General features: G+C 37.0%; 1 protein-coding gene across 1 annotated transcript in view; it reads right to left on the reverse strand.

The window, feature by feature from the left end:
* Positions 1-25,393, reverse strand: part of DUSP22 (dual specificity phosphatase 22) — a 259,390-nt gene that overhangs the window by 135,803 nt on the left and 98,194 nt on the right. The window contains exon 2 of the mRNA XM_053714664.1: positions 21,799-21,832. Coding sequence (XP_053570639.1) covers positions 21,799-21,832 — 34 coding nt within the window. The remainder of the gene's footprint in view (positions 1-21,798; positions 21,833-25,393) is intronic.

The raw sequence follows: 25,393 nt of genomic DNA on the forward strand, positions 1-25,393 counted from the left end.
AAACCCCCCTTAAAAAAACCTAACACTAACCCCCTGAAGATCTCCCTACCTTGAGTTGTCTTCACCCAGCCGAGCCAAATTCTTCATCCAAGCGGGGCAGAAGAGGTCTTCCATCCGGTAGAAGTCTTCATCCAAGCGGGGCAGAAGAGGTCCTCCATCCAGTTGAAGTCATCATCCAAGCGGCATCTTCTATCGTCATCCATCCGGAGCGGAGCGGCAGCACCCTGAAGACCTCCGACGCGGAACATCCATCCTGGCCGACGACTGAACGATGAATTCCTTTAAATGACGTCATCCAAGATGGCGTCCCTCGAATTCCGATTGGCTGATAGGATTCTATCAGCCAATCGGAATTAAGGTAGGAAAAATCCAATTGGCTGATCCAATCAGATTGACCTCGCATTCTATTGGCTGTTCTGATCAGCAAAAAGCCCTTTTAAGGGATGGTAAAAGAGCTGATTACTTTGTAATTTAGGATAGGGTAGGGACTTTTATTATTTTGGGGGGGCTTTTTATTTTATTAGGGGGGCTTAGATTAGGTGTAATTAGTTTAAACTTGTTGTAATTCTTTTTTTATTTTCTGCAATTTAGTGGGGGTTTTTTGTACTATAGTTTAGTTTATTTAATTGTTTAATTTTAAGTAATTGTAGGTAATTTATTTAATTAATTTATTGATAGTGTAGTGTTAGGTGTATTTGTAACTTAGGTTACGATTTATTTTACAGGTAATTTTGTAATTATTTTAACTAGGTAGCTATTAAATAGTTATTAACTATTTAATAGCCATTGTACCTAGTTAAAATAAATACAAAGTTGCCTGTAAAATAAAAATAAATCCTAAAATAGCTATAATGTAACTATTAGTTATATTGTAGCTAGCTTAGGGTTTATTTTAAAGGTAAGTATTTAGTTTTAAATAGGAATAATTTATTTAATTATAGTAAATTTATTTCGTTTTATTTATATTATATTTAACTTAGGGGGGTGTTAGGGTTAGACTTAGGTTAAGGGGTTAATAACTTGATTATAGTAGCGGCAACGTTGGGGGCGGCAGATTAGGGGTTAATAATTGTAGGTAGGTGGCGGCGATGTTAGGGACGGCAGATTAGGGGTTAATACAATTTATTATACTGTTTGCGAGGCGGGAGTGCGGCGGTTTAGGGGTTAATACATTTATTATAGTGGCAGCGATGTCCAGTTGGCAGATTAGGGGTTAATAAGTGTAGGTAGGTGGCGGCGACGTTGGGGGCGGAAGATTAGGGTTAATAAATATAATATAGGTGACGGCGATGTAGGGGGCAGCAGATTAGGGGTTCATAGGGATAATGTAGGTGGCGGCGATGTCCGGAGCAGAAGACAGAAGATTAGGGGTTAATAGTATAATGCAGGTGTCAGCTATAGCGGGGGCGGCAGATTAGGGGTTAATAAGTATCAGGTTAGGGGTGTTTAGACTCGGGGTTCATGTTAGGGTGTTAGGTGTAGACTTAGAAAGTGTTTCCCCATAGGAAACAATGGGGCTGCGTTAGGAGCTGAACGCTGCTTTTTTGCAGGTGTTAGGTTTTTTTTCAGCCAAAACTGCCCCATTGTATCCTATGGGGAAATCGTGCACAAGCACGTTTTTCCAGCTTACCGCTACCGTAAGCAGCGCTGGTATTGAGGGTTGAAGTGGCGCTAAATTTGGCTCAACGCTCACTTTTCTGAGGCTAATGCAGCCATTTAGAAAACTCATAATACCAGCATTGGCTTAAGGGTGCGCTGGAAAAAAAAGGAGCGTTAGAGCCGCAGGTTTTTACTGACAAAACTCTAAATCTAGGCGAAAGTATTGACAGAGGATGGGGCTGCATGTACTTTTGCAGTTGCAAGCAAACAGTACGGAGAAAATAATATGTAATTATTTATATGTACCAAGAACACTTCTGTCAGCCCCAACCTACCTTACTGAAAAAATAGGTAGACACTGGAATAACACTAGCAGGGTGGTGATGGTTATATATAAGTAAAAACATCCCTGAAGTCTTCTACCTAAGCATGGGAGAGACTATACAAGTCTGCACTGGCAAAAGTATATTGTAGTAATAGGTTTATTAATGTATTCTCATATGAACAAGTACAACAAGACAAGGGAAAGAGAGATAGATATGGATACAAAGTGAGCTTTACTCTTTCTATTTAAAAAAAAAAAATAATTCTCAAATATAGAAAGCATCCAAGTCACTATAGACACTCAGATGTCTTATTAGCAGTGCTTTATTTTAATATTATACAAGCAGGAAATATAATTGTTGGCTAAATTATATAGCCTTTATTAAAGGGCAAAACAAACATTGCGTTTAAGCAGACACAACACTTCTATCCTCCTACATCTTCATCTGTACATACAAGCCCTCAAGCCTAGGCGTGCTAGTGTGTGATGTCACATCATGGGAAAGCTGACATGCGGTTCCTGTACATTCAATAACCAAGCAACCAAACAATAATAAATGCCTGTGGTTTAAGGGAAACTGTAGAGTACTGAAAACATTTTCACCCATTTAGGGCTAGATTACAAGTGGAGCTCTACATTATTGCGCATCCGCAAACAGGCAAATTTGACTGTCTGTGGGTGCACGATGAATAAAGAAGTGGCTGGTTATTGCTACTACAAGCTCGCGGTAGCAATTAGTGCTTATAGAATTAACCAGTGATCAGATCTCTGGTAAATTTTATAAATCTTCCCCAAATGGCCCCAAAATACAGTCTAGTGTATTTTATAAAAAAAATGAATATGGCAGCATCTTTATTTTTTAATAAAATTACTGCACTAGGCAGTATTTTGGGGTTAAAGTTGGTGGGAGTGGGGTGTTTAAAAAAAAACATAATTTATGCTTACCTGATAAATTTCTTTCTCTTGTGGTGTATCCAGTCCACGGGTTCATCCATTACTTGTGGGATATTCTCCTTCCCAACAGGAAGTTGCAAGAGGACACCCACAGCAGAGCTGTCTATATAGCTCCTCCCCTAACTGCCACCCCCAGTCATTCGACCGAAGACAAGCAAGAAAAAGAAGAAACTATAGGGTGCAGTGGTCACTGTAGTTTAAAAATAAAAAACGCCTGCCTTAAAGTGACAGGGCGGGCCGTGGACTGGATACACCACAAGAGAAAGAAATTTATCAGGTAAGCATAAATTTTGTTTTCTCTTGTAAGGTGTATCCAGTCCACAGGTTCATCCATTACTTGTGGGATACCAATACCAAAGCTTTAGGACACGGATGAAGGGAGGGACAAGGCAGGAACTTAAAAGGAAGGCACCACTGCCTGCAAGACCTTTCTCCCAAAAATAGCCTCCGAGGAAGCAAAAGTATTAAATTTGTAGAATTTAGAAAAAGTATGAAGCCAAGTCGCCGCCTTACAAATCTGTTCAACAGAGGCCTCATTTTTAAAAGCCCATGTGGAAGCTAACGCTCTAGTGGAATGAGCTGTAATTCTTTCAAGAGGCTGCTGGCCAGCAGTCTCATAAGCTAAACGGATTCTCAGCCAAAAAGAAAGAGAAGATGCCTAAGCCTTTTGGCCTTTCCTCTGTCCAGAGTAGACAACAAACAATGCAGATGTTTGACGAGAATCCTTAGTAGCTTGTAAATAAAATTTTAAAGCACAAACCACGTCAAGATTGTGTAATAGACGTTCCTTCTTTGAAGAAGGATTAGGACACAGAGACGGAACAACAATCTCCTGATTGATATTTTTATTAGATACCACCTTAGGTTTGGTACGCAAAATTACCTTATCTGCATGGAAGATCAGATAAGGGGAATCACACTGTAAGGCAGATAACTCTGAAACTCTTTGAGCCGAAGAGATAGCTACCAAAAATAGAACTTTCCAAGATAAAAGCTTGATATCTATGGAATGCAAAGGTTCAAACGGAACCCCTTGAAGAACTTTAAGAACTAAATTTAAACTCCATGGTGGAGCAACAGGTTTAAACACAGGCTTGATTCTAACTAAAGCCTGACAAAACGCCTGAACGTCCGCCAGACGCTTGTGAAAAAGAATAGACAGAGCAGAAATCTGTCCCTTTAAGGAACTAGCTGACAATCCCTTCTCCAATCCTTCTTGGAGAAAGGATAATATCCTAGGAATCCTGATTTTACTCCATGAGTAACCCTTGGATTCACACCAATGAAGATATTTACACCATATCTTATGATAGATTTTCCTGGTGACAGGCTTTCGAGCCTGAATTAAGGTATCAATGACCGACTCAGAGAAACCACATTTTGATAAAATCAAGCGTTCAATCTCCAAGCAGTCAGCCGCAGAGAAATTAGATTTGGATGTTTGAATGGACCTTGGAGTAGAAGGTCCTGCCTCAGCGGCAGAGTCCATGGTGGAAGGGATGACATGTCCACCAGATCTGCATACCAAGTCCTGCGTGGCCACGCCAGTGCTATCAAAATCACCGAAGCTCTCTCCTGCTTGATCTTGGCAATCAGACGAGGGAGGAGAGGAAATGGTGGGAACACATAAGCCAGGCTGAAGGACCATGGCACTGCTAGAGCATCTATCAGCGTTGCCTGGGGATCCCTTGACCTGGACCCGTAACAAGGAAGCTTGGCGTTCTGACGAGATGCCATCAGATCCAGTTCTGGTTTGCCCCATAGTTGAATCAGCTGGGCAAATACCTCCGGATGGAGCTCCCACTCCCCCGGATGAAAAGTCCGCCTCCCAGTTCTCTACTCCTGGGATATGGATAGCTGAGAGATGGCAAGAGTGAACCTCTGCCCATAGAATTATCTTTGAAACCTCCAACATTGCCAGGGGGCTTCTTGTTCCCCCCTGATGGTTGATATAGGCTACAGTCGTGATATTGTCCGACTGAAATCTGATTAACCTGACCGCAGCTAGCTGAGGCCAAGCCTGAAGAGCATTGAATATCTCTCTCAGTTCCAGAATGTTTATCGGAAGGAGGGCTTCCTCCTGAGTCCACGAACCCTGAGCCTTCAGGGAGTTCCAGACCGCGCCCCAGCCCAGAAGGCTGGCATCTGTCGTCACTATAGTCCACTCTGGCCTGCGGAAACTCATTCCTCTGTGTAGTCCCCATTCCACTGATTGAGCATGCAAAGTTGCAGTGGTCTGAGATGTAGGCGGGCAAACAGAACTATGTCTATTGCCGCTACCATTAGGCCGATTACTTCCATACACTGAGCCACTGATGGCCGAGAAGTGGAATGAAGAACACGGCAGGAAGTTAGAAGCTTTGATAACCTGACCTCTGTCAGAAAATTTTTAATTTCTACTGAATCTATCAGTGTTCCTAGGAAGGAAACTCTTGTGAGAGGGGAGAGAGAACTCTTTTCTTCGTTCACCTTCCACCCGTGAGACCTCAGAAAGGCCAGAACAATGTCCATATGGGACTTGGCGATTTGAAAAGTCGACGCCTGTATCAGAATGTCGTCTAGGTAAGGAGCCACTGCTATGCCCCGTGGCCTTAGAACCACCAGTAGGGACCCTAGAACCTTAGTAAAGATTCTTGGTGCCATGGCTAACCCGAAGGGAAGAGCCACAAACTGGTAATGCCTGTCTAAGAAGGCGAACCTCAGGAACTGATGATGATCTCTTTGAATTGGAATGTGGAGATAAGCATCCTTTAAGTCCACGGTAGTCATATATTGACCCTCCTGATCATAGGGAGGATGGTTCGGATAGTCTCCATCTTGAAGGATGGGACCCTGAGAAATTTATTTAGGATCTTGAGATCCAAGATTGGTCTGAAAGTTCCCTCTTTTTTGGGAACTATAAACAGATTTGAATAGAAGCCCTGCCCCTGTTCCTCCCTTGGAACTGGGTGGATCACTCCCATAACCAGTAGGTCTTGAACACAACGTAAGAATGCCTCTCTCTTTATCTGGTTTACAGATAATTATGAGAGATGAAATCTCCCCTTTGGAGATGAAGCTTTGAAGTCCAGAAGATATCCCTGGGAAACAATCTCTAATGCCCAGGGATCCTGGACATCTTTTGCCCAAGCCTGGGCGAAGAAAGAAAGCCTGCCCCCTACTAGATCCGGTCCGGGATCGGGGGCTACTCCTTCATGCTGTCTTAGAGGCAGCCGCAGGTTACTTGGCCTGCTTCCCCTTGTTCCAAGCCTGGTTAGGTCTCCAGAGTGGTTTGGACTGGGCGAGATTTCCCTCTTGTTTTGCATTAGAGGAAACTGAAGCTGCGCCACTCTTGAAGTTTCGAAAGGAACGAAAATTATTCTGTTTGGTCCTTAACTTATTGGACCTATCCTGAGGAAGTGCGTGACCTTTTCCTCCAGTAATATCAGAAATGATCTCCTTCAGACCAGGCCCGAATAGGGTCTGTCCTTTGAAGGGGATGTTAAGAAGCTTAGACTTTGAAGTAACGTCTGCTGACCAGGACTTAAGCCATAGCGCCCTACGCGCAAAAATGGCAAAACCTGAATTTTTAGCCGTTAGCTTGGCTAAATGAAAAATGGAGTCAGAAATAAAGGAGTTAGCTAACTTAAGAGCTTTAATCCTGTCTAGAATATCATCTAGCAGGGTCTCCACCTGTAGAGCCTCCTCAAAAGACTCAAACCAAAAAGCCGCTGCAGCAGTAACTGGGGCAATGCATGCAAGAGGCTGGAGAATAAAACCTTGATGTATAAAAATTTTCTTAAGGAGACCCTCCAATTTTTTATCCATAGGATCTAGGAAAGCCCAACTGTCCTCGGCGGGGATAGTTGTACGCTTAGCTAGGGTAGAGACTGCTCCCTCCACCTTAGGGACCGTCTGCCACGAGTCCCGTATGGCGGCATCTATGGGAAAAATCTTTTTGAAAGCAGCAGGGGGAGAGAACGGCACACCTGGTCTATCCCATTCCTTAGTAATAATTTCCGAAAACCTCTTAGGGACTGGAAAAACATCAGTGTAAACAGGTACTGCAAAGAATTTGTCCATTTTACACTATTTCTCTGGAACCACAATGGGGTCACAGTCATCCAGAGTCACTAAAACCTCCCTAAGCAATAAGCGGAGGTGTTCAAGCTTAAATTTAAACGCAGTCATTTCAGAATCAGACTGAAGTAACGCCTTCCCTGAGTCTGAAAAGTCACCCACAGATAGAAGCTCACCTGCCTCGGCTTCTGAGCATTGTGAGGGTATATCGGACACAGGCATTAAAGCGTCAGAAAGCTCTGTATTAGTTCTAGCCCCAGAGCTGTCTCGCTTTCCTTGTAACCCTGGCAGTTTGGAGAATACCTCTGAGAGGGTAGCATTCATAACTGCCGCCATGCCCTGTAAGGTAAAAGAATTAGACGCGCTAGATGTACTTGGCGTCATTTGAGCGGGAGTTATAGGTTCTGACACATGGGGAGATTTAGATGGCATAATCTCCCTCTTTTCAGTCAGAGAATCCTCTGGAGATAAATCTTTAAGCGCCATAATATGGTCTTTATAGTTTATAGAAATTTCAGTACATTTGGTACACATTCTAAGAGGGGATTCCACCATGGCTTCCAAACATATTGAACAAGGAGTTTCCTCTATGTCAAACATGTTTAACAGACTAGTAATGAGACAAGTAAGCTTGGAAAACACTTTAATAAATGTGAAACAGTAATTAAACAAAAACGTTACTGTGCCTTTAAGAGAAAAAAACTAGCATTTAAACTGCAAAACAGTGTAAAAATACAGTAAAGTCCTTGAAATTTTTACAGTGTGTGTAAGGGACTAAAGCAACATTGCACCCACTTGCAAATGGATGATTAACCCCTACGGCCCCAAACCAGATTGAAAAACGTTAAAAAACGTTAAAAGTCAATTGAGCACCCTGCCACAGCTCCGCTGAGGCTCCTACCTGCCCTTAAATATGATTTTGTGCAGAAATAACCCCTTTGAAATGGTCCTCAGATGCCAGAGGACTACTCTAGGGAAGCTGGATGTCTCAGTCTGAATTAAAACTGCGCAGTTAGAGCGCTAAAATAGGCCCCTCCCACCATGTACTGGATGTCAGAGGGGCCTTAAGAAAATACTCCTAGGAGTATCTGACTAGCCATGCGGAAACTAGGCCCCAAATAAAGACTTATCTCCCTTAGAGAAAAAACGTCCTATTTAATGCCTGTGTCCGATATAGTGTTTTTTTTTTTGTAATTTAAATAATTGTATTTTGTTATTTTAATTTATTGTAATGTACGGTGTTAGTGTAACTCAGGTTAGGTTTTATTTTACAGGTAACTTTGCATTTATTTTAACTAGGTAGCAAGTAAATAGTTAATAACTATTTACTAACTAGTCTACCTAGTTAAAATAAATACAAACTTAGCTGTGAAATAAAAATAAAACCTAAGATAGCTACAATATAACTATTAGTTATTTTGTAGCTAGCTTAGGGTTTATTTTACAGGTAAGTTTGTATTTAGTTTTAAATAGAAATTATTTAGGTAATAATAGAAGGTTTGATTTAGGTTTATTTTAATTATATTTAAGTTAGGGGGTGTTAGGTTTAGGGGTTAATAGGTTTATTATAGCGGTGGAGTGGGCGGATGGCAAATTAGGGGTAAATTATATTTAAATAATGTTTTTGATGCGGGAGGGCGCCGGTTTAGGGGTTAATAATATTATTATAGCGGGCGATGATGTCGGGGAGCGGCGGAATAGGGGTTAATACATTTTTTCTTCTTACGATAGTTGCTGCGGAATCTGATGGCGCTCTACAAATAACCGATAATAATAATAATAATTTTTTTAAGTGGCGGTAATGTTCGGAGCTGCAGATTAGTGGTTAATAATTTTATTTTAGTATTTGCGATGCAGGAGGGCCTCGGTTTAGGGGTTAATAGGTAGTTTATGGGTGTTAGTGTACTTTTTAACAGTTTAGTTATGAGTTTTATGTTACAGCTTTGGATGGATGGAGATAGAAGATGCCGTCTGGATGAAGACTTCTGCCCGTCTGGAGGACCACTTTGATCGGCTTGGATAAAGACTTCTCCCGGCTTCGTTGAGGACTACGGCCCGGTTGGATGACGACTTCTGCCACTTCCTTGAGGATGGATGTCCGGTCTTCAGAACAGTAAGTCGATCTTCAGGGGGTTAGTGTTAGGTTTTTTTAAGGGTTAGTATTTTATTTGGGGGGTTGGTTGTGTGGGTGGTGGGTTTTACTGTTGGGGGGGTTGTTTGTATTTTTTTTTTACTGGTAAAAAAGAGCTGGTTACTTTGGGGCAATGCCCCTGCAAAAGGCCCTTTTAAGGGCTATTAATAGTTTAGTTTAGGCTAGTTTTTTTTGTTTTGTTTTTTGGGGGGGGTTATTTTGATAGGGCTATTAGATTAGGTGTAATTAGTTTAAATATCTTGTAATTTGTTTATTATTTTCTGTAATTTAGTGGGGTTTTTTTGGTACTTTAGCTAATTGTATGTAAGTTATTTAATTGTAGTGTAGTGTAGTGTTAGTGTAACTTAGGTTAGGTTTTATTTTACAGGTACTTTTGTATTTATTTTAGCTAGGTAGTTATTAAATAGTTAATAACTATTTAGTAACTATTCTACCTAGTTAAAATAAATACAAACTTGCCTGTAAAATAAAAATAAACCCTAAGATAGCTACAATGTAACTATTAGTTATATTGTAGCTAGCTTAGGGTTTATTTTACAGGTAAGTATTTAGTTTTAAATAGGAATTATTTAGGTAATATTATTAATTTTTATTTAGATTTATTGGAATTATATTTAAGTTAGGGGGTGTTAGGGTTAGACTTAGGTTTAGGGGTTAATACATTTAGTATAGTGGCGGCGACGTTGGGGGCGGCAGATTAGGGGTTAATAAATGTAGGTAGGTGGCGGCGATGTTAGGGACGGCATATTAGGGGTTAATAATATTTAACTAATGCTTGCGAGGCGAGAGTGCAGCGGTTTAGGGGTTAATATGTTTATTATAGTGGCAGCGACGTTGGGGGCAGCAGATTAGGGGTTAATAAATTTAATGTAGGTGTCGGCGATGTTGGGGGCAGCAGATTAGGGGTTAATAAGTATAATGTAGGTGGCGGCGATGTCCGGAGCGGTAGATTAGGGGTTAATAAATATAATGTAGGTGGCGAAGAAATCAGGGGCGGCAGATTAGGGGTTAATAAGTGTAAGATTAGGGGTGTTTAGACTCGGGGTTCATGTTAGGGTGTTCGGTGTAAACATAACTTTAGTTTCCCCATAGGAATCAATGGGGCTGCATTACTGAGTTTTACGCTGCTTTTTTGCAGGTGTTATGACTTTTTCTCAGCCGGCTCTCCCCGTTGATTCCTATGGGGAAATCGTGCACGAGCACGTACGACCAGCTCACCGCTGACTTAAGCAGCGCTGGTATTGAAGTGTAGTAAGGAGCACAATTTTGCTCTACGCTCACTTCTTGCCTTTTAACGCCGGGTTTGTAAAAACCTGTAATACCAGCGCTGCATGTAAGTGAGCGGTGTGATAAAACTGCTTGTTAGCACCGCATAGCTCCTAATGCAAAACTCGTAATCTGGCCGTAAGTGTCAAGGTCAGAGGTAATAGAAACATGCAGAGATCTATATATCTTACAAGTTTCACGTGGTTACCCCATTTATCGGAGCGATCACATTTTTTTATATACTGTGTGTACTCAAAATTTTAGTTAAAATTTAAAATAATGAATAAGACAGAAGATATAACACTGCTGTTTTTTAAACAAAAATTATGTGAGGACATAAAAGTAACCAGAAAATAAGGTGAAAACAGTTCTGCTAGTCTACACATTATATCTATACAAGGGTATTAAAGGGACAGTCTACACCAGAATTTCCCCAGTTTTGCATAACCAACACAGTTATATTAATATACTTTTAACCTCTGTGATTATCTTGTATCTAAGCCTCTGCAAACTGCCCCTTTATTTCAGTTCTTTTGACAGACTTGCAGTTTAGCCAATCAGTGCCTGCTCCCAGATAACTTCACGAGCACAGTGTTATCTATATGAAATACGTGAACTAACACCCTCTAGTGGTGAAAAACTGTTAAAATGCATTCTGAAAAGAGGTGGCCTTCAAGGTCTAAGAAATTAGCATATGAACCTCTTAGGTTAAGCTTTCAATTAAGAATGCCAAGAGAACAAAGCAAAATTGGTGATAAAAGTAAATTGGAAAATTGTTTAAAATTACATGCTCTATCTGAATCATGAAAGTTTATTTTGGCCTAGACTGTCCCTTTAACTAGAAACACACTTGGCGTTAGGATGGTGACAAATATATTTGGAAAAAAAAAAACGTATTTGTTAATTATTTGTTGAATGAAACATCTGCTCTGCACTCAAACCAAGCTTTGTGCACCAACATTGCTACAAAGATAGAGGGCTCCATGTACTAAGCCGTCAATTCATCCGTCATTTTAGTCGCGGCTAAACTCGCCGTTACTCGCCGCGGGCGAAATGGTGTCCGCTGTAGCTATGTACTAATAATCCCACAACAAATAGACACCTCTAGCCCGCCGCGAGCAGTGGCGGAATATTGATAAATTTGACGCCTCGCTCGCCGCGAATAAGCTGATGTACTTAACTTTCAGTTCAATTGTCTGGCCAATTGTTAACACGTGACATGTAAGGTGTCATGAACGTCATAGTAGAAGCGGGAATAGAATTTTGCTCCTATAAATGGACAAGTTTTCTAAACAACTTTATTATTGTTCCAAAATTTTTGGAGAGTAATTACAGAGCGCTCGTTTTTGAGATCTTTATTTACTATTTCGATATGGCTTCATCTGGATCTGAAACCGCTTCAAAATCCAAGAATCCTCACTTTTCTCATCAGCAAAACGTCGTTTTGATTGATATGATTATTGACTCTTATGATTATTTGTTTGGATGTCGTGTCAAACAGACAAATTTTTCTAGAAGGAAGCAGATCTGGCAAAGGATCAGCGACGCTGTTAGTGCCCAGGGTCCAGGAAAAAAGGATGTCGATCAGCTGAAGAAGCGTTACAACGACATTAAACGCTTCGCCAAAGCTAAATTGGCCAGAGAGAAAAATTCGGCACGTGCTACCGGAGGTGGACCAGCATATGTGGCAGACCTCAATGACTATGAGCAGAAGCTTGTTCAGCGTCTGGGACCGGAGATCATCACTGGCATAACGGATGATTGTGACAGTGATTTAAGAGGTAAATGTACAACATAGTTGACGTAAATGTTCTTTTTAAAGTTATGATAGGTTATTGTCTCCAATATATATTTCTTTAAAATAACATTATCTGACTTCTTACGCTTCAGTATCCTATATGCCATCTAGGCCCCAAATACTGTAATCATTTATGTCGCATATATGTATAAGGGATTGTACAAGCCATTTAGGCCCCAAATACTGTAATCATTTATGTCGCATATATGTATAAGGGATTGTACAAGCCATTTAGGCCCCAAATACTGTAATAATTTATCTCGCATATATGTATAAGGGATTGTACAAGCCATTTAGGCCCGAAATACTGTAATAATTTATCTCGCATATATGTATAAGGGATTGTACAAGCCATTTAGGCCCCAAATACTGTAATCATTTATGTCTCATATATGTATAAGGGATTGTACAATAATAGTATTGTTATACTGCCTTTTTTTTAATGGTCTAACGGAACTAAAGATTTGTTGATTATTACTATAGTGATCCCTAAAGATAACACCCATGTGTTTATTTTCAAACCAGTATTGCATAGAAACCTTAAAGAGATAATGACAATAGAAATAATGTAATTTGAAACTATTAAAATAATATTGTATGTCCGACATTAATCATGAGACTAACCCCAGATCACATGCCTTCTTAAATTTCTGATCTATTGACTTCCATGTTGCGTTATTTCACTATAGAATATTATTGTTAGCATCTTTCAAAATTGTTCTCCGCTTTATAAACATACATTTTTCAGATATAGCTATGCACATAGTTGACGCAGTCACATGAACCATCTATGTGCATCAACCAATGATCATTTACTGTGCCTGTATAGATTTGCTTTTCCTCAAAGTATAAAAATCCAATGAATGCAAAAACATAATACATTTAAATATTTTTAAAAATGCATTTTCTTATGCAATTTGTAAAGGTAATTATTTTTTTTCATGTCCCTTTAAAGGGCCACTAAAACCAAAATCTTTTATTAATGATTCGGATAGAGAATTGAAATTTAAACAACATATTACTTCAATTTTCTAGATATTCTTAGTTGAAGAAAAATAAATACACATGTTGAGCCAATCACACGAGGCTTCTTTGTGCATCAATCAAATGCTTTTCAACAAAGAATATCTATAGAATAAAACAAATTAGATAATATAAGTAAATTATAAAGATGTTTATAACTGCATTCTCTTTCCAAATCATAAAAAAAGGTGGTTGGCATGTCCCTTTAATGATTGAGCCTGCATTCACTGCTGTAATTATTATTATTAACAGTTTTAACTTTCAGTTTCAAATATAAATAAAAATAAACCTCATTTTTTTTTTATTTTTTTTTTTTTAAGCAATGCCAACAACAGCAGAGCCTGTGAGGAGTAACGAGGTGCCCACTTGTTCTACTTCTTCTTCTGCGGTTTCGAGACCACCCGGTGCAGCTGTTTCAAGACCTTCGGACAGTTTTACACATGGACAATTTATACGCTCATCATCTAATGTTACACACACAACTTCCTCGGCGGACACACTTCCGGATCTAAGGACCAGCACTCCACAAACTGGTGTTGGTAGAGCAACTGGTAAGTACTTTACAAATGAATAATTTCAATGTTGTGTCTTTTATCTCTTTTATCTCTCAATTTTTTTTTTGTAATTTTTTTTTTAAATGTCAAATGTCATTATTGACATATTCTATTTCGAGATCTTGTACATATTTTTTTAAATGAGGATTCTTGTAGAGCATGCATGCTATATTAATCAACTTTCAATTTTTTTTAAAATTTATCATTATTTTCTTTTTGAGAATTGATCATAGTATTACATAAGAAAGCTGATAGAAATTCCATGCAATATATCTTATTCTCAAAAAGATTATTTTTGCTTCAGTGTCCAGTTAATTGCAAAATACATTTCCATTAATAATTTCGAATATATCGTTACATTGACAAAAAAGCATTTTATTTATTTATTTTTATGTTATTTATTTTTTTATAGGTGATTTGGGACGTCTTTTCCAGAGATTGACTGGACATTCATCTCCATTATTTGATGGTATGTATCACATATGTATATATATATATAATATAACTTAAATTGGTGTATGACGGTTGTATCTGCTCTCTCCTTCTATTCTATTTCTGCAAGTGTTTTTATAACATTTTATTTTTATTTACTAACAATTTGTTATGTCTTGATCTAGAAGAAGAAAACTCATCAAGGGAGATCACTATCAATCTCATGCCGATAGTGGAAAATCCCATTCAAGATGAACCACCAGGAGGGCATGATGGAAGTGAGACTCCGGATATTCTTGAAGATTTGGGAGATGCGCAACCGGATGAAATTCACACACCAGAAAACATTGAGGAACCTGTTGAAACACAGGCACCACCAATTGAACTGCAAACAGGTGGTGTAAATATTGACAATACACCGGCAGAAGGACAATTTGGCGATGTTGCATTGAGGGAAATGTTGACACTGGCAAGGCAATACAGAGAGGACCACAGAGAAATGCTGAATATTATTAACACTAATATTGAACGCTGGGCTGCTCTGTCAGAAAAAAATGTGGAAATCGAAAGGCAAAGGAATGAGATAGAGATGCAGAAATTACAGCTGCAAAGAGAGATGTTCCAGTGGCAGAGGCAGATGGATGAAGAGAAAAACCATCAAATTAACAGAGCTTTGAGCATCAGCGAAAGGACATTACAATCTCTGTTGGCTATTGTCAGTGAAAGGGAGGCGACAACAGACCCAAAGAGGCAACGTCTGGAGTGAAAATTTTTAATTATCTAGTCACTGTTAATTTTTTTACTCTGTATATTGTGTACAAAGTTATTGTTTGTGTATTTTTAAGGGACACTGTACTCAAATTTTTTCTTTTGTGATTCAGATAGAGCATGCAAATTTGATCATAGGAGTACATTTGAAAGTTGCTTAAAATTGCATGCTCTATCTGAATCACAAAAGATAAAATTTGGATACAGTGTCCCTTTAAGTTTAAAATGTTAGTCACTGTTAATTTTTTTACTCTGTATATTGTGTACAAAGTTATTGTTTGTGTATTTTTAAGGGACACTGTACTCAAATTTTTTCTTTTGTGATTCAGATAGAGCATGCAAATTTGATCATAGGAGTACATTTGAAAGTTGCTTAAAATTGCATGCTCGATCTGAATCACAAAAGATAAAATTTGGATACAGTGTCCCTTTAAGTTTAAAATGTTAGTCACTGTTAATTTTTTTACTCTGTATATTGTGTACAAAGTTATTGTTTGTGTATTTTTAAGGGACACTGTACTCAAATTTTTTCTTTTGTGATTCAGATAGAGCATGCAAATTTGATCATAGGAGTACATTTGAAAGTTGCTTAAAATTGCATGCTCTATCTGAATCACAAAAGATAAAATTTGGATACAGTGTCCCTTTAAGTTTAAAATGTTAGTCACTGTTAATTTTTTTACTCTGTATATTGTGTACAAAGTTATTGTTTGTGTATTTTTAAGGGACACTGTACTCAAATTTTTTCTTTTGTGATTCAGATAGAGCATGCAAATTTGATCATAGGAGTACATTTGAAAGTTGCTTAAAATTGCATGCTCTATCTGAATCACAAAAGATAAAATTTGGATACAGTGTCCCTTTAAGTTTAAAATGTTATTATTTAATAAAGACAAATTTTTTTATGGCCAAAAAAAAAGTTTATTTACATAAATTCAAACTCACTTTTGATTCTTCAACACAAAACTTTTTCTCAGTTATTAATCATGACAAAACAAAAAATGAAATCAAATTACATATTTACGGTATAAAAAATCTACTTGCTCCATTAACATTGCCAAAGTTGCCCTAATTTTAGAAATTTTTTGTTTGACATGATCTTCTAGACAACTCTGAGTACTTTTGTCTGCAGTCTCAATAGTTGATGTTGAAGATAAATCTGTAGAAAAATAAATGAAAAGCAAAATTTAATTCAATTGTCATATACATATTCAATGTATGATAGGGTTTTTCATCACAAATATTACCTCCTGATGTGCTGTTATCTACGTTATCTACTATATTAGCTTCTACACTTATGTCCACTCCTTTAAAGCTTTCATCTGAGCCAACTCCTATTTGAAATATACAATATATGTATTAGTTAAAACTTGTATTTTCTTAGATTTAAGATTACTGAGTATGAAACATACCTTTATCTACCATCATTGTTGGTAAAACTTCTATCCTTGGTTGAGTATCATCTGAAGTTAATGCTTCAAATATTGTCACACTATCTGGATTTTGAAATTCTTCCATTTCCATACTAGTTTCCATTTCTTCCATGGTAATATCTATGAACGAAATTACAAAGATAGAAAACTATTAAATCAAAAACCTTGTATATATTATTTAAAACAATAATAATAATAATCATTACAAGTGACATAGAAACCAATTTCTAAGTTTCATGATTCAGATAGTGCATGCAATTTAAATAAACTTTATATTTTACTTCATTCTTTTTGTATCTTTATTTGAAAAGCAAGAATCTAAGTTTAGATGCCAGCCCATTTTTGGTGAACCAACTGTGTTGTACTTGATAATTGGACAGAACCAATCAAAGAGTGCTGTCCATGGTTCTCAACCAAAAATTGGCTGGCTCCTTAGCTTAGATGCCCTCTTTTTCAAATAAAAATAGAAAGTAAATGAGGAAAAAAATGATAATAGAAGTAAATTAGCAACTTGATTAATATTGCATGCTAAAACTTTTTAAGCCAAAACCTAAAATATATGATTTAAAATTTAAATAATAAGTCATTACCTGTCTGTGTCTCTTTATGACAAATTGCATATGGATTTGGAGATAATTCAATATCCAATAGTGTTATTGGCAAAGGTGGAGAAAGAGCTTCACTTCTGGGTGTTTGCACCAACATTGACCTTAAGTAGCGTGGTGGGTGTGCACACTTCATTCTCCTACTTCTCATATCTATAAACATATATATAAGAAAAAAATTTAATAAAAAAAATTGAAATAATTATGCTGCATGCTTACTTTTCTAACATGTTTCAATGTTATATAGTAATATATTTATATTTTATTCTACTAACTCAGTTCTGCATGTTTCAATGTTATATACTAATATAGTTATATTTTACTCTACTAACTCATTTTTGTATGCTAAGTTTTCTAACCTTTTAAGTGTATATAGTTATATAGTTAAATTTTAATCTACTAACTCAGTTCTGCATGCTAACTTTTGTAACTTTTTGCAATTGTATATACTAATATAGTCAAAGTAACAGTCAGGAAATATTATTTTCCTGGATTCGTCAATGATGACGCAGTTCAAAAATAAACCCTTTTTTTATATTATAAAAAATTATTTCATATATAATTTTGAAACTTACATGTCCTTATCAATCTTCGAATCGATTTATAGTACTTCGGTTCTCTTCTCTTCAAATCACTATATTTTCTAAGACACTGTCGTCTTGTTCTTTTAATTTTTGAAATACGATGCATTCTTCTCAGCATCTCGTATATAATTTTGTCTCGGCATTCCTGTCTCACTCCCCTCACACCACCAATCCGTTTAGGGAAATATTTATCCATGGCATAAACTAATATCACCAATTCTCCAGCACCAAAAGGTTCAGGACGCGACATGTTTGACGATGACGTGATTAATCGTTATGTCAATCATTAGCGCATTGATCCAGATATGTATCCCCGAAAAATAGAGAAAAATATAATGTATATGTAGATTAATGTATTTTATGAAGGTTTGTAAATATCGATGTTTATAGTTATTACAAATGATATTTGTTTCATATACATTTTCTTTGTTTCAGATGTGTTGATATGTATTAAAATTTACTTTGTTTTACAATTGTTATTTTGTTTCTAAACATTTTCTTTGTTTCAGATGTGTATGTATTAACATTTATACTTTGGTTTACAATAGTTATTGTTTCTAAACATTTTTTTATTTGTTTCAGATGTGTTTTTATGTATTAAAATTTAATTTGGTTTACAATTTTTATTTTGTTTCTAAACATTTAATTTTTTAAAGATGTGTTTATATGTATTAAAATGTTGTTTGGTTTACAATTGTTATTTTGTTTATAAACATTTTCTTTGTTTCATATGTGTTTATATGTATTAGAATTTATTTTGGTTTACAATTGTTATTTGGTTTCTAAACATTTCCTTTTTTTTCATATGTGTTTATATGTTTAACAAGTTACTTTGGTTTGCAATTGTTAATATATAATGTTTAAAGATTATAATTTTGTAATAAAATAATTTATTTTGCCATTATTTTCTATATGCCACTATTCTTTTAACAAATCTTGAATGCAAAAATATATCATAAAGGTTAAGAAAATAAGTGCTAAGAGTAATCCCTTAAGGTATTTATTTGAATATGGGAAAACCTAGTAGCTGTTAAAAATAGAGGTTAGAATAAAACAAATAAAATTAGCAAGTCTTTTTTAACTCAAAAATCCAATCTGATAACATAAAGCACTGTTGAATATACTGTCGCTTGTTACAGCTACAATTCAATGACACAATACAATGAATTAGCATCAGCTATGGAGGGATTACATTACAATAATCACATATGTAAAAGAGTGAGAGCAGCTGTAGACACTAGTGTGATGTCACAAAGACAATGTATTACCTATAATATATTGTCTGTAATAACTTTGATCATAAACTTTATTTATTTGAAACCTTTGATAATTGAAGAGCAACAACTGTTATGTATTTAACTGTTTATCATGAGTGATTTTTAATAACCTTAACTCTTAAAAAAAAATGGAGACAAGTTAATAAAGAAAGTTTTTTATTGATCAACTGAAACTTTAATCCTCAAACACAAAATATTGTTCTGAAACCATGTCCCTTGTTGCATTTCCACGCCTATTAGCTTGTTCGACACATATTTCTTCTGGTAAATCATCAGTATCTATTGGATCTTCATCTTCTAATGGACAGCCTCTTTTAATTGCAATATTGTGCAGTATGCAGCAAACCAATATAATTTTGGCAACTTTCTCTGGTGCATACTGCATAGCACCACCAGAACGATCAAGACATCGAAACCGCATTTTCAAAAGACCGAAAGTCCTCTCAATAATCCCCCTGGTAGATCGGTGAGCTTCATTGAAACGTACTTGACTTCTGGTCTGTGGGTTGTTATAGGGAGTCAACAGCCATTCTGTACATGAGTACCCTCCATCTCCTAATAGAAGATATAATAAATATAAATATTAATATAAGAATAATTATAAAGATTCAGAACTATACAATACAATTAAACTATACAGATTACAGTCGACAAATTGGGCGCAATTTTGGTACATTGAAATGAGAGACATATTAGACGCCAGTTATGCTTACCTAGAAGCCATCCGTCAGGCATATTTCCCTCCTCGAACTTCCGGTATAACCCAGTCTGCCTTAAAATGTAAGAATCATGACAGGATCCAGGAAAGTTAGAACGGACACTGATAATCCTCATGTGGGGGTCACAGACCATCTGGACATTCAAGGAATGGAAATGCTTTCGATTCCTATAGATCTCCTCACGAGCTTGAAGTGGTCTTACAGCAACATGGGTACAGTCTATGGCACCTAGGACATTGGGCATCCCAGCCATCCTATAGAAATTTGACTTGATAGATTGCCATTCTTCAGGGGTAGATGGCAAACAAACATATCGATGAAAAATAACCATCATAGCCCCTATTACTTTGGATAAGTGGCGTGAAAAAGCAGATTGACTCATTCCAATAATGACGCTAGAAACTGCCTGAAAGGAGCCTGTTGCAAAAAAATGCAATGCCGCTAATAGTTTGAGAAGTCCCGGAATAGCTTGTGAACGAGCAGTCATCGGCTCCAAATGATCTTCAATCTCTCGATACAGGTGTAATATCGATTCACGATCAAGCCGGAATCTTTGTATGATCTCTCGGTCAGAAAGGCCGTGCAAACCAACCCGTGGAAGGAATACACGGGGGACTCGAACTCTCCTTCTTCTAACCAATCGATTAGCTACATTTCCAGTATTCTGTCTTCTAGCCCGGATTCGCATCAAACGGAGAATAAACAAAAACAGAATTCTCTCCATAGCTGCTGAAATGAACAATGTAAGTACAATGCTGATATTACTGCCTTTTATATATGTCTAGACTGGCGTCTAGAGTGACTTTCCTATTGTTTTGTACCTTGCCCGCCACCTAAAAGGTGGCGAGGCAAAAATAACGAGGTGGGAGCGGAAATTGACGCGAGCGGACAAATAGATTTTTTAGTACATTCGTTTTTGGCGAGTTGGTGGTCAAATGTATCTAATTACAGTAAAAAATGGAGAGGTAGCGAGGTATGGCGGATAAGTACGCTCGCAATTTTAAAGATGCGAGTTTTTACATAATTGACGGCTTTGTACATATCAGTTTGCGAGTTTGGGCGCGAGATTTGTTGCGGGTAGCTCGCTGACTGCTTAGTACATGGAGCCCAAAGCATCAGATTTTTTTTTTTTAAGGTGAAGAGTGTGATAAAAATGCTAAGTTTGGCTTTATGGTCTCTTTAAGGGCTGCAAGATGCAAACTAATACATAGATCTAAAAATAATGGACTCGCCAGAAAAAAAATGTACCAGAAACAATTAAAGCAAAGCCTTGATTTTATAAGACTGGACTTTTTAGTATATAAGGGAAGTTATACTGCTGTGTATATTAAAGGGGCATTGAACCCAATTTTTTTTCTTTCGAGATTCTGATAGAGCATGAAATTTTAAGCAACTTTCAAATTTACTCCTATTATCAAACTTTCTTTATTCTCTTGGTATCTTTATTTGAAAAGCAAGAATGTATGTTTAGATGGCGGACCATTTTTGGTGAACAACCTGGGTTGTTCTTGTCGATTGGTGGATAAATTCATCCACCAATCAAAAAGTGCTGGCCAAAAAAAAAAAAAGCTTAGATGCCTTCTTTTTCAAATAGAAGATAGCAAGAGAACGAAGACAATTTGATAATAGGAGTAAATTAGAAAGTTGCTTAAAATTTCATGCTCTATCTGAATCATGAAAGAAAAAAATTGGGTTCAGTGTCCCTTTAATTAATTTCATGAAACTCCAAATGATAATATTATCAGAAAAGCAAGTATGATTTTAGTGTGACATTCTGTACCTGTAACAAACAAGTAAGGCTAACCCAGTCCCTTTTGGAAAAAGAGAAACATCCATATGACTAAACAAATTTCTTCCAAAAATGTTTATCACATCAGCCCACAATGTTTAGGATTTCTACCTTCTATAAATCTATGTACATTCAGCACAACTTATAACCCATATTATAGCAAAGCAATTAAATGATAAAGTTGTCTAAGCAAATTGCATCTTTAAAGACATGCTTAAAGGGACACTAAAATCTAATTTAAACTTCTATGTGTGTAAGAATTCACAGTATATACATATATGCATTTGTGATTGGCTAATGGCTGTCACATGATACAGGGGGTAACTGAAAATTGTTATAGTAAAACTATTACACATTTGAAATTCAGCATTAGTGTTATTGCATTGTCTTTCTATTATGCATTTGTTGATTATGCAATTCTTCTGTATCTACTGGTCTTTTAATAAATGGAGTAAACTTACCTTTAAAGTTTCCAATGAACAATCCAGGAAGAATCTGTTGGAAATAAAACAGCACAGTCACTAACATATTTGGTCCATTTTCTCTCATTACAGTAGCTCTTCAGCATGTTATGAAACTGATTACAGTCTCATTTTAAAGTTTTAGTTGCAAAAAACAGTTCATGTTTAAAATATAAATGTATTTTTCTATTTAAATAAAAAAAGTAAGTGCCATTTAAAAATAAAAAGTCACTTCATTTTTAAATAAAATTAAATAAGAAAATTAAAAAAGGAAAAGTTTTATATATATATATATATATATATATATATATACACATACGCACAAACATATATATAAAGTTTTCTGAATGGCTGAGTTAGCCTCAGAAAAGTGAGCGTTGAGCAAATCTAGCGCCACTTCTCACTGTAATACTGTAATTGCTTACGATAGCGGTAAGATAGCTAAAACGTGCTTGTGCACAATTTCCCCATAGGAAACAATGGGGCTGAGACGGCTGAAAAAAAACCTAACATCTGCAAAAAAGCAGCGTTCAGCTCCTAACGCAGCTCCATTGTTTCCTATGGGAAAATACTTTCTAAGTCTACACCTAACACCTTAACATGAACCCCGAGTCTAAACACCCCTAATCTTATTTATTAACCCTTAATCTGCCGCCCCCGACATCCTCGCCACCTGCATTATATTATTAACCCCTAATCTGCCACTCCGAACACCGCCGCAACCTACATTATACCTATGAACCCCTAATCTGCTGCTCCAACATCGTCAACACCTACATTATATTTATTAACCCCTAATCTGCTGCCCCCAACGTCGTCGCCACCTAACTACAATTATTAACCCCTAATCTGCCGACCGGACATCGCCGCCACTATATTAAATGTATTAACCCCTAAACCTAAGTCTAACCCTAACACCCCTCTAACTTAAATCTATTTTTAATAAATCTAAATAAAATTACTATAATTAAATAAATTATTCCTATTTAAAACTAAATACTTACCTATAAAATAAACCCTAATATAGCTACAATATAACTAATAGTTACATTGTAGCTATTCTAGGATTTATTTTTATTTTACAGGCAAGTTTGTATTTATTTTAACTAGGTACAATAGTTATTAAATAGTTATTAACTATTTAATAGCTAACTAGCTAAAATAAATACAAAATTACCTGTAAAATAAATCCTTACCTAAGTTACAATTACACCTAACACTACTCTATAATTAAATTAATTACCTAAACTACCTACAATTAAATACAATTAAATTAAATAAACTAAATTACGGAAAACCCCCCCACTAAATTTACAGAAAATAAAAAAGAAATTACAATATTTTAAACTAATTGCACCTAATCTAATCCCCCTAATAAAATAAAAAAGCCCCCCAAAATAATAAAATTCCCTACCCTACACTGCGGGGCATTGCCCCAAAGTAATCAGCTCTTTACCAGCCCTTAAAAGGGCTTTTTGCGGGGCATTGCCCCAAAGTAATCAGCTCTTTTACCTGTAAAAAAAAAGAAATCCAATACCCCCCCAACATTACAACCCACCACCCACACACCCCTACTCTAAAACCCACCCGATGCCCCCTTAAAAAAACCTAACACTACCCCATTGAAGATCACCCTACCTTGAGCCGTCTTCACCCAGCCGGGCACCAATGGTCACCCGATGGGGCAGAAGAGGACATCCGGACCGTCAGAAGTCTTCATTCTATCCAGGCAGAAGAGGACATCCGGACCGGCAGACATCTTCATCCAAGCGGCATCTTCTATCTTCATCCATCCGATGAGGAACGGCTCCATCTTGAAGACCTCCGGCGCGGAACATCCTTCTAGGCCGACGACTACCCGACGAATGGCTGGTCCATTAAATGACGTCATCAAAGATGGCGTCCCTCGAATTCCGATTGGCTGATAGGATTCTATCAGCCAATCGGAATTACGGTAGGAAGAATCTGATTGGTTGATTTAATCAGCCAATCGGATTGAAGTTCAATCCGATTGGCTGATTGGATCAGCCAATAGAATTGACCTCGCATTCTATTGGCTGACGTCATTTAAAGGACCAGCCATTCGTCGGGTAGTCGTCGGCGTAGAAGGATGTTCCGTGCCGGAGGTCTTCAAGATGGAGCCGTTCCTCGTCGGATGGTTGAAGATAGAAGATGCCGCTTGGATGAAGATGTCTGCCGGTCCGAATGTCCTCTTCTGCCCCATCGGTTGACCATTGGTGCCCGGCTGGGTGAAGATGGCTCAAGGTAGGGTGATCTTCAATGGGGTAGTGTTAGTTTTTTTTTAAGGGGGGATCAGGTGGGTTTTAGAGTAGGGGTGTGTGGGTGGTGGGTTGTAATGTTGGGGGGGTATTGTATTTCTCTTTTTTACAGGTAAAAGAGCTGATTACTTTGGGGCAATGCCCCGCAAAAAGCCCTTTTAAGGGCTGGTAAAAGAGCTGATTACTTTGGGGCAATGCCCCGCAAAAGGCCCTTTTAAGGGCAATTTGTAATTTAGAGTAGGTTAGGGAATTTTATTATTTTGGGGTTTTTTTTTATTTTATTAGGGGGATTAGATTAGATGTAATTAGTTTAAAATATTGTAATTTCTTTTATATTTTCTGTAATTTAGTGTGTTTTTTTTTTGGTAATTTAGTTTATTTAATTTAATTGTATTTAATTGCAGGTAGTTTAGGTAATTAATTTAATTATAGAGTATTGTTAGGTGTAATTGTAACTTAGGTTAGGGTTTATTTTACAGGTACTTTTGTATTTATTTTAGCTAGGTAGTTATTAAATAGTTAATAACTATTTAATAACTATTGTGCCTAGTTAAAATAAATACAAACTTGCCTGTAAAATAAAAATAAATCCTAAAATAGCTACAATGTAACTATTAGTTATATTGTAGCTATATTAGGGTTTATTTTATAGGTAAGTATTTAGTTTTAAATAGGAATAATTTATTTAATTATAGTAATTTTATGTAGATTTATTAAAAATAGATTTAAGTTGGGGGGTGTTAGGGTTATACTTAGGTTTAGGGGTTAATACATTTAATATAGTAGCGACGACATTGGGGGCGGCAGATTAGGGGTTAATAACAAATTTTATAGTGTTTGCGAGGCGGGAGTGCGGCGGTTTTGGGGTTAATACATTTATTATAGTGGCGGCGATGTCCGGTCGGCAGATTAGGGGTTATTAATTGTAGTTAGGTGGCGGCGACGTTGGGGGCGGCAGATTAGGGGTTAATAAATATAATGTAGGTGTCGGCGATGTTAGGGGCAGCAGATTAGGGGTTCATAGGTATAATGTAGGTGGCGGCGATGTCCGGTCGGCAGATTAGGGGTTAAATAATTTTATTATAGTGTTTGCAATGTGGGGGGGGCTCGGTTTAGGGGTTAATAGGTAGTTTATGGGTGTTAGTGTACTTTTTAAGCACTGTAGTTAAGAGCTTTATGTTCCGGCGTTAGCCCATAAAACTCTTAACTACTGACTTTTATATGCGGTAGGAGTCTTGGAGGTAGAGGCTGTACCGCTCACTTCTTCCAAGACTCGTAATACCAGCGTTAGGCAAATCCCATTAAAAAGATAGGAT

Source organism: Bombina bombina, chromosome 5 (assembly GCF_027579735.1).
Source record: "Bombina bombina isolate aBomBom1 chromosome 5, aBomBom1.pri, whole genome shotgun sequence".
NCBI lineage: Eukaryota > Metazoa > Chordata > Amphibia > Anura > Bombinatoridae > Bombina > Bombina bombina.